Here is a 15,864-nt window from a genome sequence, read left to right as displayed (position 1 = left end):
CTAGAAAACTAGTTGGAAAAGTGTTATCTAGTCACTCAAATAATCAGAGTCACTTGATACAACCATAAACCATTTGGCCTTTTCATCTTCATAAAAGTCATGAAAGCTTATGTACTCATTACTTAAACATAGAGCCAGAAAACCCGAATAAAATCCACCAATATCTCATGCTTTCCAAGTAAAGATTCTTTCCAAGATAGTACTTCAAAATCCGACATTATTATAATAAAGAAAACCCGGAGTTTTATACACCATACAATAAATTCAAGAATCCCATATATATAATCAATGAAGTTCAACCTTAATATTAACATTCCAAAACCCGGAGTTTTATACACCATACAACACAAAAAGAATGTATGTACACAAAGGTTTCAAGAGCTTACAAAACGGTTTCTTTTTTCTTAAAAAAAAAACAGTCGCATCTCGTAAAACAACAACAAAAGCAACCGAATAGGTCTAATTCCCTATTTGTAGTTTATATAACATAAACATCACCAGTCTACTTAACTTTTGATATTTACCATAATTTTCATTTTCTTTTAATAAGAAAAAAAAATAAACATGCCTAGGAATTTTCACGGTTTCCTTGTGCAGTCAGCCCTGTGCATTTGCAAACCGGGCATGTGTTTTTAACGGTTAACCATTTCTTGATGCAGTCCACATGGTATCCATGGCTGCAATCCAGCATTCCAATTCTTTCTTGATCATTGTATTCCATCTGTGATACACAAATCATATGTTGAATTAGTATGATGGAATCAAGGAAGGAATGGAATGACTGATTCCATTCCATGCAACCAAACATACCCTTCAACCCATAAGCTAAGTAAGAGTTTTTCCTTAGACTTAAGACTTAATGAATAAAGACGAGTTACTAAAGAAAATCAAGAAATGAGACTTTCCCTAACTTTTTACGAATTTGCCCTTACCTGACAAATTGTGCAGAAACTAAGTTCTTGATCAGGAGATGAAACAACTTCCAACTTAGAAGACATAAATACCCTTGTTTTCAAATAACCTGAAATAAAATCCTCTGATAACCCCGATCCAGCATTCCCAATCTGCTCACCTAATGCAAGAAGCTCCTGCATATACACGCAAGGTCATTTTCGTAATTTGACTAAAAAAGAAACCAATCTTTGTATACCTCATAAGACATATGATCGATATCCATACGCATATCTCTATGATGATCAACTCTACGTCCATAATTAGAAATATCAAGCATTGCAACACCCTGTTATTGAAAACAAATAAACTAATTAAAAATTCATTTGTCATGATAATAAAAGGAATTTTATTTTGTTGCATGATATGGATTATGAAGAGAGTAATATTTAATAATAATATTAATACATCTTCAGGAAGAACTCTTAAATGTGGAAAACCACGTGGTCTTGAAGTTGACTCGAGCTGATGTTGCGGGAATACCCTAACACCAAATTGTGGTGCGGGACCCACGAATCTTGGAACAAATTCTACCCCGTTTTGAAGAGGGTGGAAGTCCATGGTGGCGCGAAGTGGCGGCATAGGTGGCGGTTGTTGATGAGATGGAACCGGAGGATGGACAAATGTCACCGGAGCTCTATTCGTATATCCTGAATTTTAAAATAGAAACAAATCAAACTAAATTTTATATTTTATATATTGTAAATTTTATAATTTATAATTTATAATATTAATATTAATACCTGGAATAAAAGGGATTCCGGGGGGATTGCTACAAAAGGGTTGGTCTAACCAAGGGCCAGGAACCACCCCATGGGGGATTGGACCACGGTGGTGTTGGTGTCCAGGTGGCATGATGACAGGGGTAAGATTGTAATCTGGAACCATGAAGGGATTGGAGGTAGGTGAAGGGTAAAAGTATTGAAAGTTAACAGGGAAGACTTCGGTGATCTTTCCTTTGAATGGACCATGGAATCCGTGATTACTGGGGAATGTTAATTGATTATGAAGACCGGGAACAGGAACTGGAACAGGAATCGGAATCACTCTGGCACCTGGTGGTGGTGGAGCTGCCATGAACGTGATTCCTGGTGGTGGAACTGGTAGATGATGATCGTTGGGAAGAGGAAAAGTTGTTATTTGATTATAAGGAATTGCACAATGCTCGGGATGAAGGTGGGCATGTTCAATTTCATTGTCGATCATTGGACCGGTGTACACCATGTTCCGTTGCCCCATTTTAAACGATAAGCTGCAGGTCAAACCTGATGAATCGATTCAAACAACACGCGTTAATGGTTTCTTGTTTCTTTCCATGTCTGCGATTAGTTTTCTGTTAACCCTAATAAACGAAATTCCGCACAAATTTTCCTAAAATATGCTCGATTTCTATAACATACGTTCGATTGAGCACGAATAAGCTAAGATTATACATTTGTGTATGCAATTTGTGTGGTTATTCAAGAACAAAAGCAGGAATTCAACGAAATTTGAGCATTGTCCCAAAATTTTCACACATCAACGACCAAACATGAAATTGAGAACCTTCAATCTCACAACCAAACTTTGACCAAAAAAGTTGCATTTTTTCGTGTTTACTTCCATTTCGCGCATCTCAAACAAAATTGCGTAGTTAGATAAAGAAAGCCATCAAAATGAGCAAAAATTTAGATGAATTTTTCGAAAACAAGCTTGAAAGATTAAAACGTTTGTACCTTCTTATCATCAACGGACACCAGAACTTGAATTAAGTTAATTTGTGCCCCTTCAACCGAAAAGCCCTAATGTTGCATTCCAACAAACAAAACCAATGATCAAAATACAATAATCAAACGAAATAACATTTTACTTGAAAGCAATTATGAATTATGATGCATGTATCCGTTAACACCATTAATTTCATCGTCCCCATTTCGTGTATCCCAAAACCTCAAATTGCGAAACACCCATTAAACCAAAATTGATCAAAATCAAGAAGAGATTGAATAAAAAACAAACCTAATGAGGGTTGATTGTGGGGTTGAAGAGGGATAATGGATCTCAATTTTATTTTCTTCAGAAAGATAGAAATTTGATAGATGATATGGAAGAAAAGCGCCTGTTTTACCGTTAACTGCAAATCTGTTTTCCTCATTTTTTCCCCAAATACATTACTTGATTACCTTTCGTTTATGTGATTTATTACGATTCTGCCACACGTTAAGTGCTTGTGGGCGTTTTCCTTTTAATTACCACCCTTTTTATTCAATATATTTACGATCGTGCCACTAACTGCAGCTTTGTTTGTATTCGTTTAGAAGATCGAGTGAAGTGTTTGAACATGTGTTCCCTTTATAGAATGCCCATTGTTTTTGCCTTTATTACGCTTATGCCATTTAGGGAATATACGACATGCTTGTGCCTTGTGCGCGTTTCCCCCATGGCCAATAGCCACTGTTTTGCAATGTATTACGATACTGCCATTAGTTCATAAAACTTTTGTAACTAAAAATGTTTTAATGAAGTTTAATGCATGATTAAACAGAAATTTTATTCTTCGAAAATAATTTATTTATTGTACCATGCCAACATTATGCATATAATATGATTATTGATTCATATTCGTGTTGTGTATGTGATCATGTGACCATGTTGAAATGAAAGATTAATTACTTGAAGTAACAATATACTATAATATCTTTTGATACTTTTTCACGTACAAAATATATATCAACTTCAAAATACATAGTTTTTCAGGGAAAACAAAATTTAAAGTTAACTTAATAGCAAAACAAAGTCATTATTACAAATTCTTAATAAAAGTTAATTATTTTATACCCAAATCAAACAAAACGTTCAAAATCCACATACCTTACAAGGTACTGTAGCAAGTGCTCTATATTTATATTCATTTGAATACCTTGAAAGAATATCATGTTTCTTGCCTTTCTAATAAATGAAAATTTCCTAAATAGATACAATATCTACTAACATACCTACAAGACGTTACACACTTTGTCTTATCATTATATATCCTTTAAGAGACAACATGAGGTCTAGTAATGCTAAATTCAACTTTAAAGAAACTCAAAACACAAAGAACATTAGATCTTACTTCATAAGGCTATGTATGGATTGACTCGATGTTTATACATCAAATCAAATATTAGGATATGTAATGGTTAAATATATTAATTTTACAATTAACTTTTGAAACTTAATTATATTTTTTTGCAACTCATCATTATCATGGATATCATACAACACTCTAATTCTTTTTAAGTAATAACTTGTAAAAATAAGAGAACTGATAAAGTCTCAATATTTTAGGTCAATTTGCGGTTTAATCTTAACTTTATTTTTTGAACAGAAAACTTCTGATTATTTTATATTTTGTCTAAATTAACGAAAAAATCCTTATTTTTTTAACAGAAAATGACATATTATCGTATAAAATTAGATAATCGGAACTTTTATGTTCAAAAAATAAATATTATGATTAAACTGTAAATTGACCTAAAATAATGAAACTTTTATCGAAAATTTCCCTAAAAGTAATTTCTTTCATAAATAAAATGTATTTTCAAAATCCATTAACAAAAGGTAACAATTTTACCAAAACTCAAACACGAGGTTTATTTGTCAAAACACAAAAACATCATTGAAAGTTTTAAAATTTAACAAAACCAACATTTTCTCATCATTCATCCATTTTATGATCCCTAAGCAATCGAACCGAGTCTTCGCTCTTTGTATTGCTTGTTGAACCTGAAAATGGTTAATAACAACGAGTAAGTGAAACACTTAGTGTGACATTCCTAATTTACGGCCATTTAAAAACTTTTTTATGTTTATTTTAAATCAAATTATTCTTTATAGATGTGGAATTTGGTCCCGTAAAAGTATTTCAGAAGAAAATATTTTTTATTGATTATTAAAAGTTTGGAATGTCATAACTGATATAAAACATAAACATAAATATTCTTGCAGCCTACGAATTCCTTAAATCTCTCGGTAAATAATTATCTATCAATACCTTCATATCGCTACTTGTGATACAAAGAAACTAAGTGGTTCAGGTTGGTAAACCTGGTGAGTAAATAGGGATTTCAATCCCACAATGTTATAATATATATATATATATATATATATATATATATATATATATATATATATATATATATATATATATATATATATATATATATATTGTAAGACCAATTGTTACCAAACAATATATAGATGTGTTTACGACTTGGGTATCAATAAACTCTCATACCTAAACATACTCATCCCAATCGATTTTTACAGATCCTAGTCTATGATTATCAAGAAAGATTATCCCACCTGATGAATTGTTTAGAATAATCAAGTTTTTGTCATCTGGAAGATGACCAAACATACTTTTATAGTTGCCTAAATTGGACCCACCATTCGTGGTCTTCCAAAAGAATAAAAGATTATGTAAACATACCAATACATTTGTCTGATTAAGATCTACTATTTCTTGTCATCCAAAAGATTATGTAAACATACTAATACAGTTTTCTGATCAGGACCCACCACTTCTGGTCATCCAAAAGATTATGCAGGCATACCAATACAGTTGTTTAATCAGGACCCACCATTTCTAGTCATCCAAAAAGGAATACGATTTGTACTCTGGTACGTGTTTCGTACCATCAACATCTGAAAGTGTCAAAGAATATAACTCTACTCTCTGTTCCTAGCTTACACATGCATATCCCGAATGAGACTACCCGATATTAAACTTAATTGAACTAGGTATCTATAATAAGTTTATCTTTATTAACGGGCATAACTACTAAACTCTCAATACGAAGTACGTTTAAATAACACTATCCTAATTTAGTGTATATATTTAGCACATGGTATTTAGGTATTAATATACTTTTATTTTTCTTTCTAATAATATTTTTATTATTGTTATCATGTGATAATAGATATATATCATTTAACATATATAGAACTATATCTGGTTCGCATATAGTATATCCTAAAATATATTTCTAACACATAAACCAGACAGTAAGCATATAGCTCTCATATACTTTCTAACAGATATTTAATACTTAGATTAATACTTGTATTAAAATCATGTTCATGAAAGGGACTATGCACTCACTTAATAAAAGTGTATGCCTCGGAATTTGGGCAGAATTTTGCCTTGGTACTTTATTTTTTCCTCTGACGTGATCTAGGTCACATTACTAAGTCTTAGTCTTATATTCCTGGCGACTACTGGTAGTCTAGATTTCTCACTAATCTCAATGCCTACATCAAGATCTATCAAGTAAGGAACAACCAGGTAGGATCATATCATAGATAGGGTCTGTTTGGTATACAGAGTATACTGTTTGGAAATATCATTTTAAACACCTCACTAAATCCAGCCTAGACATCATCCCCATATATTGGTTAATTAGTATAATGACTTGGAATTACTAATAAATCTTATTTATATGTTCATAATAACGACTTATGACTATAAATATAAGTTACGCAAAGATGAGGTTGAGTGTAATTTAACTTGTACAGATTTCCTAGACCAATGTCTAGAAATTGTACTGGCAGAACTCCAGCCTGCTAGCTACTAGATGTCGAGCACTCAAGGACCTCAGGGCTTTGCCAGATACTTAAACTAAGGGACAATTAGGTTAGAATTGAAGGAAATAGAGAGAGAGAGAGAGAGAGAGAGAGAGAGAACAATAGGAGGTGTGGGAAATGAAAGGAGCAAATAGGGGTATTTATAGCCTGATTTTTCAGATGTACACGTCATGCAAGACATGGTGCGTACCTCACCCTATTGTTGTCAGCCCTCCCAGAAGCTGACACGAGTTTTATTATGCATGGTGCGACGTGACCCTTCTAGAAACATGTGTGCCGTACGCTTTTTGTGCGGGGTGCATATTGTGAAACTTCAAAAAATCATAATCACTTCATACGAGCTCCATTTTTTATGTTCTTTATATCTACACATAGCTATCGACGATATCTACAACTTTCATTTAGACTCCGTCTGCTAATTCTTAATTTATTTTTAAAGTTATATTCTTAACAGGCTTAGACTGTTAAAGTCCATTAAAAATTATAACTCTCTCATCTGATGTCCGTTCTCAATTGTCTTTATATCATCGGACTCCGTATCATGAGATCTTCAATTCTTGTTTAGATTGTTTCGGCTAACGATCAACCGATCTAAAATTTGATTTCTGTATTCGCACTACTGCGCTGAAACTTCGAAAAATCCTAACTTTCTCTCAGGAAGTCGGATTTGGAAGTTTTCTATATGTAGGCTCTCGGTTTTACAACTACTACAACTTTCGTTTAGATATCTTAGGCTAAAGAGTAATTTATCACAAAATCACTTTTTTACGATACGCTTTAATCGCGAAACTTCGAAGAAGCATAAATTCTTCATACGAAATCGAACTACCCAAACACTGTATTACGACCCAATTACTTTTCGATTCAATTCTTGGACTTCAATACATCATCGATTTGAACTTCATCCTAACAATTCGACATCAATTAAACAACCCAGATCAAAAATCGATTCTGATTTCCAAATCGACTATCCAAACAGATGTTTGTTTACTTGATTTTCTGCAATTGAGAGCGAATGGTTGCAGGGGCGTTGAGAAGATGTTCCTATTGATTTTGGTATTTGATTTTGGGTGGTCGATACTCGATAGCGAAATTGGAATACCTGATATTGAATAGTTGGTTATCGCTTCTGTTGATTCAATCAATTTGATATTAAATACATTTGATAGTTAAATATATATATAAAAAAATCAAATGTGATATTCTTAATTATGAAGTGAGCATCGATCATCGTCGATGGAAGAACGATTATGGGCAAAAAAATTTAAGGCTTGGTGATGCAAACAAGGTGTTTCTTTTTCTGCCCGCCAAGTGTTTGATAAAATGCCTAAATGAGTTTTTCAAGTGTTGTTGCCAATTTTCGACTCAAGCTGATGTAGAGATTCTATCCGATGTGGGTTCCATTGTGCACACTCCAGCCTTTTGTTGGAGTGTCACTTTTTCTTTTGGGTTAGTGCTTCTAATTTCGGGTCTCACCTTGAGGCTTAAATAAACTTTATTTGTTGGTTTATGGCGTCCTCTCATTCCTTTGAGAGCGGGGCTTGGCCGTGTCCTTTTCGGGGGTTTCACTGTTGCTCAAATGGTATTGTTGGAAGTAAAGGGATTTCCCGTATGATATCTCATCTCAAGAGCTTACACCTCCATACAGATGAACGCAGAGCTGTGTTACGGGAGGCTATTACTTCTGACATTGGGTTGTTTATGTCTGTGGCAGCAACTTTGAAGGAGTTTGGTCAATGGATATGTGGGGATTGCATGAAGCTTCATGCCCTGAGTCGTTCATGTCACCACCCGGGTGGCTTGATTAAGTTTATTGACGAGGCTGATGACATGAGCATGCATATTGTTGGCATTCCAAAGCCGATACCCAATGAACCGGAAGCCGACCTCAATGATGGGTTGGTGATGGATGCTCAACTTCTTGATCGTGTTTTTAAGCTGCCTATCACCACTGTCAAAAGCATCCCTCATAACTGTCGTATGGCTTTCTCTCAGGCTTTGAAAGCAGCCTTTTCCAAGGTGGTTGCTCATCCCGGATCCGTTGAAGCGTGGGTTGCTTTGTTAATTCTTCCTAGGTGTATTCTTCAGGTGTTCAGGCCCAAGAATAGGCAAGAAAGTAGGTCTGGCAACAGGAAGTCTTTGCAACATCGTAATATCTTGAGCGCTTTAGCTACTTGGGGGACTGAAGACGGTATCGCCAAGCTAGTTAAAAACTTAGTTGACAATGCAAGACTGGAGCAACAAGATAAAAAAGAAGAGTACATTCAGGAGAAAAGAACACCGGGCATCACCAATGTCAGACAATGTCTCCGTAAGGTTGCCGATGGACATTTTACAGCAGCAGTGAAAGTTTTATGTTCTTCGGGGGTTGCTCCATTTGGGGGTGATACCACGAAGGCATTGGAGGATAAGCATCCATACAAGCCACCGCCTTCCATGCCCAACACCATATTTTCAGAACCTCCCCTGGTAGTGGATGTTGACAATGTCCTTGGGGGAATTAAATCATTCCCTAAAGGTACCTCGTGTGGGAGGGACGGGTTGAGAGCTCAACACATTTTAGATGCCCTTTGTGGAGAAGGTTCGGCTATAGCCAAAGACCTCCTACGTGCTATTACTTTTGTGGTTAATCTATGGCTAGGGGGAAGATGCCCTTCGAGCTTGGCAGAATTTGTTGCCTCTGCTCCTCTCACACCGCTCTTAAAACCTGACAAGGGAATACGACCTATTGCAGTTGGTACTATATGGAGACGTTTGGTTTCCAAGTTGGCCATGAAGGGGGTTGGTAAAGAAATGGCCAAATATCTCAATGATTTTCAGTTCGGAGTCGGGGTGTCGGGTGGCGCTGAGGCCGTTTTACATAGCGCCAATAGGTTGTTGAGTGAGCGCCACGATGACAAATCTCTCTCCATGCTTACCGTGGACTTCTCTAATGCCTTTAACCTTGTTGACGAATCCGCATTACTTCATGAGGTCAGATTGAGGTGTCCCTTTATTTCCTTGTGGGTAGAATTCCTATATGGTCAAGCAGCAAGGTTATATCTAGGCAACACACATATTCGGTCTTCTACTGGGGTTCAGCAAGGAGACCCCTTGGGACCACTTCTCTTTGCAATTGTGTTGCACCCGCTCTTACATAAGATTAGAGACAATTGCAAGCTTCTTCTCCATGCATGGTACTTGGATGATGGCACACTTATCGGAGATTCGGAGGAGGTGGCCAAAGCATTGAACATCATTACGGTGATTGGCCCAAAATTGGGCCTTCGGCTGAATATCAAGAAAACCGAGCTCTTTTGGCCCTCGTGTGATGGTAGGAAGTTACGGGAGGGGCTATTTCTGGCGGACATCGGGAGGCCGCCTTTGGGGGTGAAACTTCTTGGGGGAGCTGTTAGTAGAGATGCTAGTTTCATTCGCAGCTTAGCCATAAAGAGAGCCGAAAACGCTGTGAATTTGATGCGCCTTCTTCCACAATTGTCTGACCCCCAGAGTGAGCTCCTTCTTCTTCGGTCTTGTATGGGTATTGCTAAGCTTTTCTTTGGGCTGAGGACGTGCCAACCCGTTCACATGGAGGAGGCGGCAATATTCTTTGACAATGGATTGCGCGGGGCGATTGAGGACATTGTGGTTTGGGGGGCCCTTTCTTTGGTGACATACAATGGCGAATTGCTTCCTTACCCATTAGGTTTGGGGGTTTGGGTTTATACTCGGTAGTAGAGGCTACCTCCTATGCTTTTGTTGCCTCAAGGGCCTAATCTTGGGTATTGCAAGACCACATCTTACGAGATAGCGATATACATGGTATGGATTCTGATTATGGCTGTGCCTTGGCATCCCTTCGCAACAAGCTTCCAGATTTTGACCTTAACAATTTTACTACTAAAGACACCGCCCCCCCTAAATCCCAGAATACACTGGCGAGTGCCCTTTTTCGTAAAATTGTCCAAGATATGGAAGTGCATCTCGACATGACGGCTCGGCAGAAAGCGGTTTTCCAGTGCTTACGTGCACCACATGCTCAAGATTTTCTTCTGACTATCCCTATAGATGGGCTTGGCCAACACATGTCTCCCGTGGAGTATCGTACTATTCTCAAATATCGACTCATGATTCCCATATTCCCAGCTGACGAGATATGTCATGTGTGTCGCAAGGCATGTTTGGACTCTTTTGGAGAGCATGCAGTTCACTGTAAAGAACTCCCGGGGTTCAAATACAGGCACGATATGGTTAGGGATGTTTTGTTTGACATATTCAAGCGTGCCGGGGTTTCCGCTAAGAAAGAGGCACCTGTTAATTTCTTGACTGACCCGACAGAAGGAAGGTCAACCCTCAGATCGGCTGACATTTTGATTTTTGGATGGGTTGGAGGGAAACACGCATGTGTGGATCTTACAGGGGTATCCCCTCTCGTGGGCCTGAGGGCTGGGGGTTTCACGGCGGGACATGCTGCTTTAAAAGCAGCTACAGACAAAGTCACCAAACATGAGAAATCGTGCATGGAAAATCAACACGTGTTCATACCATTTGCATTTGATACGTTTGGTTTCCTCGCACCGGATGCGGTAGTGCTTCTTCAAAGAGTACAACGAATCATGCATAGTAATGTTATATCCCCTAGATCTTCGGATGTAGTCTTTAAAAGAATTAGCTTTACCATTCAAAAAGGCTTAGCGGCACAGCTTGTTGCCCGTTTGCCATCTCACTCATTGTACGATGACAATTAAAATTTTATGGAAGCCATTTGTTAACCTTATAAAAAAAATAAAAAAAAAATAGACTAACCCGAATCTGCAAGTGTTACAATTAGTTATCTCACAACCAAAACATTCAATCATATGATATATAAGCACACATCTCACAAATATCCTCGAGGAGGTCTTATAATGCTCGAAGGTATCATAATTACATAACATCACAACCACATTCACTTATTCACATATAAAGCATGTAAAGGAGTGAAAACTCACATGTCACTGTGATAGGCATGGAAATGAATCAAATCAAGCTATCAAACTCCTAAACGTATCAACCTACACAATTACAACTATTTCACACACTTAATCCATCTAAACCATTTTTAGCCCATATAAATTTTTTTCAACATTTGCTTTTGTTTAGCTCACTGCATAACAATATGTTCTAGCCCCTTTTTTCTCTTCCTGAACACATTTCCATAGAGGATTTAACATAGTAGTAAAGTTCCCACTTTTACCATTCGACATATATAAAGCACATTTTCAAATGATTTTTTCTATAATTCACTATAATGTTTACAAAATGATGTATGAAAGTTGTCAACTTTGAACATGTAGAAAATGCACTTTCATCATAATTAGAGCCAAATTTAGGCTTAATGTCCACTATTGAAAGAAACTAGACTCCATTTCGTAACTTTTCTCATTGGTCTCATCTTAAAATGATCTTCTTAAAATTATTTGTGATTTTTACAAAATTAATTCTCGTAGCAGCTTAACCAATTACTTGATATTATTCCCTTCTAATCCCTTACACTTTAATATGCAACATTTAAGGGTTTCTTATGATCACATTATCATTATGAAATCAAAGGTAAGGGTTATAACACATTGTATTGATTTTCTAGCAAATTATCAATATTAAAATAAAAACATGAAAACAGGACGTTACATCCCATCACTACTAATAATCACATTAAGATCCAAGAGAATATTAACCGATATACACGTAAATTCGAAACTTATGAAGAAGATCTAAGGAGTATTTTCTTTGACTCAAACACAAACTATTATTAGTATTAGTTACTTCAATTCCTAAGAAAAACTTCATCCTTCCTAAATCTTTAACTAAAATTTTTTATTTAAAAAATCTTTTTCTTTAGTCATCTCAGATAAATCATTTCTAGTTTGAGCAATATCATCAACATACACTAACAAAATAGTAATTGAATATTTTTTTTAACTATAACAAATAAATAATAGTAATTTACACTTTGTTTGAAACCAAACTCAAATAAAAGAAGAACATAGTTGTAAATATTGCATTTTGGCCTTTATGCGTGTAACACCCGATCCAGGTATTAATCGGTTTTGGTCCTTAAATTTGAGATTTCTTGCTTTTTGGCCCTTATAATGTAAGACTTAGGGATTGGAGGGACTAGTTTTGCTAAAATCCGAAAGTTGGGGCAGAGCCCATTACGCTGGGCGTTCCTTCGTGAACATTGGGCGTAATGTCGTGACATGCAAACCCTATTTCTTAGGGTTTGGACCCTATTTATTCAACATTATAGCCCAAGATTCTTTCATTTTCTCAACCCCCACTATCCTTAAAGTGACATTTCAAAACCCTGAATCATCCCAAGATATGACATTTTCTATCGTTTGAATAACCAATTAGAAAATAGAACAACTATAAAGACTTAAAAGTTTATGACATTTTTTATCGTTTGAATAACCAATTAGAACAAACTTTTCAAACATTTCAAAAAAAGTTATCAGAATTGTTAAATTTTGTGGCAATACACAAACTAAACACCCTAAGATTATCAAGCTTAAGTGAAAACTTGTAAGTTATTTCAAAAGGAAATAACCTATTCAAAATAGAAGAGGGAAGTCTGTTATTAAAATAGTTTCTTTAGTATTTAAGAGTCAAAGTTACCAAAAACAATAAAGATCTAAATACATTTAAAAGATATGTTTGTTTTCTCAATTATGTTGGAGAGCGTGAACATTAGAGGTTCAATGAAAAAATTCTTTATTTAAAAAAAAAAAAAAAACTTAATTTGATTGTTAGAGTGGAGGGTGTACTTACCTTTCACCATTCACTTTTTATGTGTTACATCAACTTTCCACTCACTCACTTTCATTCACCAAAACTCAGGAAATGATATATTTCACTACCTCTTTTTATATATATATATTTTATACATATATTATACTCGTTTTGTAGTGAATTAAAACCATAAATTTTGATATATTTTTTATAATTTTTAATATATATATATATATATATATATATATCTATATATATATATATATATATATATATATATATATATATATATATTAAAAGCTAAAAACAATAAAGAAAATACAAAAAATAGAGCTGAATAATCGCATGAGGAGAAAGCGGGCGGGATATCCTTCCATCACCCTTTCCCCACACTACCTAAACCGCAACCTCGGTATTGTGTGCTGAGGTGCGAATCCCTTCCCTGCTCCGCTCCCACCAGCTTTAATAAACTCATTCACATAATGATACCTCGTTGTTTAAACATTTACTTTAAAATGATTATTAAAAAAACCATTAGCAAACCTCATCTTTTGACTTAATTAAGTAATGTAACACCGTAAATTTTCAAACAAATTTTTTCATTTTAAAAATCACATGGTTCTCATAAACATAGTTCACAAATCTCCAAAATGACAATTTATCAAAACACATGTTCATAAATTATTCAAACACAATCCAGGATCCTCAAAACATAACTCTGTCTCGTGTGAACAATCAAGTCGGCGCCTTCTCGTGATCCTGAGAAGTACCTGAAACACATAACACATAACACGGTAAGCACGAAGCTTAGTGAGTTCCCCAAAATACCACACACATCTCATTAGCCTCTCATGGCTATACTCGAATAAGACCCTACGGTCAATGTGTCTCAGTGGGACCCTCCGGTCCCTCAACTCGGGTGGACCCTCCGGTCCTAACTCAGTAAGCTCAGAATAATACACAGCATAAATCACAAAATCATAATGCAGGATATCACAATACTCAATATAAGCACACAAGACCCTTCGGTCACGCAAAGATTACCACTCTAGGTAAGTATAGTGAGAAAACTCACCTCGTAAGCAAGCAAATAAACCTCGTACACGAATCACCGAATCTAGCCTCCGCCTAACACATGTGATAATTATCTCTAATTAACACTTCAATCACAACTTCAAATAAACTAAGTGCTATTTTCTCTCTCTAACTCTTGGGATGGGTAAAAGACCATTTTAACCCTTCATGGTCCCCCATAATCCTTGTCTTGACCACACCCTAAAGTCAACAGAAGTCAACACTCGAGTCAACAGTCCATGTTGACCCGACTCATCGAGTACATCTATGTGGCTCGTCGAGTCCCCTTGTCCCTTCAGCAATGTCGCGAAAATCCAACTTACCTCGTCGAGTTGTCTCATCAACTCGCCGAGTTACTCATGTCCAGAGCTGTTGGGGGAAGACCCTAGCCGAATCGTCGAGTCAACTCACCGACTCGGCGAGTCCTTTCAGACTCTTTTCTCATTCAGACGTTTTAAGTCAGATTTACAACCCCAAACTCTAGATCTAGCATCCCAAGGCTGGTATACCACGTAAAGCTACAATATTTACGTCCATGCAAGGCACTTAGGGCTTGAAATGTCAATCACAAGTTCCATTTAGGTTCTTAAGCATAAAATTCCTTATATAGCTAGATAAAGTTGGGACCTTTGGACTCTAGGGACCTCACAAGGTCCAGATATGAAGTCTCAATCACTTGGTAAGCTCAACACACTCAAAGTCTCAAGGAAGGATGGAAAAAAGCCCTAAACCTCCACAAACATGAGATCTAATCAACATAATGATAAAGGTGAAGACTTTTTACCTTCAACAAAAGCTATAGATGAAATAACACCAGATCTAACAGTCCCTTCTCGTTTCTTGCTTTGGTACACTTCTCTTCTTCTTCAAAGGTACACTAGAAAACCCAAAGTTAGCTTTTCTTTCTCTCCTAACTCACTCTAGACGATTAGGGTTTCACACAGGGGAGTAAGGTGTCATGGGAGGCTGGTATGAGGACTTAAGGTCCTTTAAATAGGAAACAAACCCGAGGGATTAAGGTTTCTCCAAACAGCTCCAACTAGCCGAGTTGGTCCCTCCAACTCGCCGAGTTGGTCATTAAATCCACGTGGGCAAAATTGTCTCTACTTGACGAGTTGGGCATCCGACTCGTCGAGTTGCTCTGTCAAAATGAAAATAAATCATTTAAATATAATACCTTTAATTTGGGATGTTAGAATTCTCCCCCATTAGAATCAGACTTCGCCCCCGAAGTCATCCTCTATAAACAGCTCGGGGTACTGCTCTCGCATCTCAGTCTCTGGCTCCCAAGTCCACTTCGGTCCTCTGCGGTGCTCCCACTGTACCTTAACCAGGAGCACCTCCTTGTTCCTCAGGGACTTCACTTTTCTGTCCAAAATTACAATCGGTCTGTCAATATAGTTCAGGCTTGCATCAACCTGAATGTCCTCTAAGGGTACCACCACTGTCTCATCGGTTACACACTTCCTCAACTGAGACATG

General features: G+C 36.4%; 1 protein-coding gene across 1 annotated transcript; it reads right to left on the bottom strand.

Moving 5' to 3' along the window:
• Nucleotides 1-307: 307 nt before the first annotated feature.
• Nucleotides 308-3,090, bottom strand: LOC145126777 (uncharacterized). Its single transcript, XM_079062077.1, has 7 exons — nucleotides 2,950-3,090; nucleotides 2,667-2,732; nucleotides 1,695-2,216; nucleotides 1,360-1,601; nucleotides 1,151-1,240; nucleotides 933-1,088; nucleotides 308-721 (listed from the first exon to the last, which is right to left on the bottom strand). The coding sequence occupies exons 3-7, from the start codon at nucleotides 2,188-2,190 to the stop codon at nucleotides 569-571; spliced, it is 1,137 nt and encodes a 378-aa protein (XP_078918203.1). The 5' UTR covers nucleotides 2,191-2,216; nucleotides 2,667-2,732; nucleotides 2,950-3,090; the 3' UTR covers nucleotides 308-568.
• Between the last annotated feature and the right edge of the window lie 12,774 nt (nucleotides 3,091-15,864).

Source organism: Lactuca virosa, chromosome 7 (genome assembly GCF_052849685.1).
Source record: "Lactuca virosa cultivar CGN04683 chromosome 7, Lactuca_virosa_CGN04683_v6, whole genome shotgun sequence".
Lineage (NCBI taxonomy): Eukaryota > Viridiplantae > Streptophyta > Magnoliopsida > Asterales > Asteraceae > Lactuca > Lactuca virosa.
Note: the sequence above shows the minus strand (reverse complement) of the source record. Positions and strands in the feature narration are given on the sequence as shown.

Coding starts and splice junctions, on each gene's coding strand:
- LOC145126777 (XM_079062077.1), bottom strand. CDS start 2,190: ATGGGGCAACGGAACATGGTGTACACCGGTCCAATGATCGACAATGAA. Junction 1,241..1,359: donor TAAGAGTTCTTCCTGAAGAT/GTATTAATATTA, acceptor TTTCAATAACAG/GGTGTTGCAATGCTTGATAT. Junction 1,089..1,150: donor TCGATCATATGTCTTATGAG/GTATACAAAGAT, acceptor GTGTATATGCAG/GAGCTTCTTGCATTAGGTGA.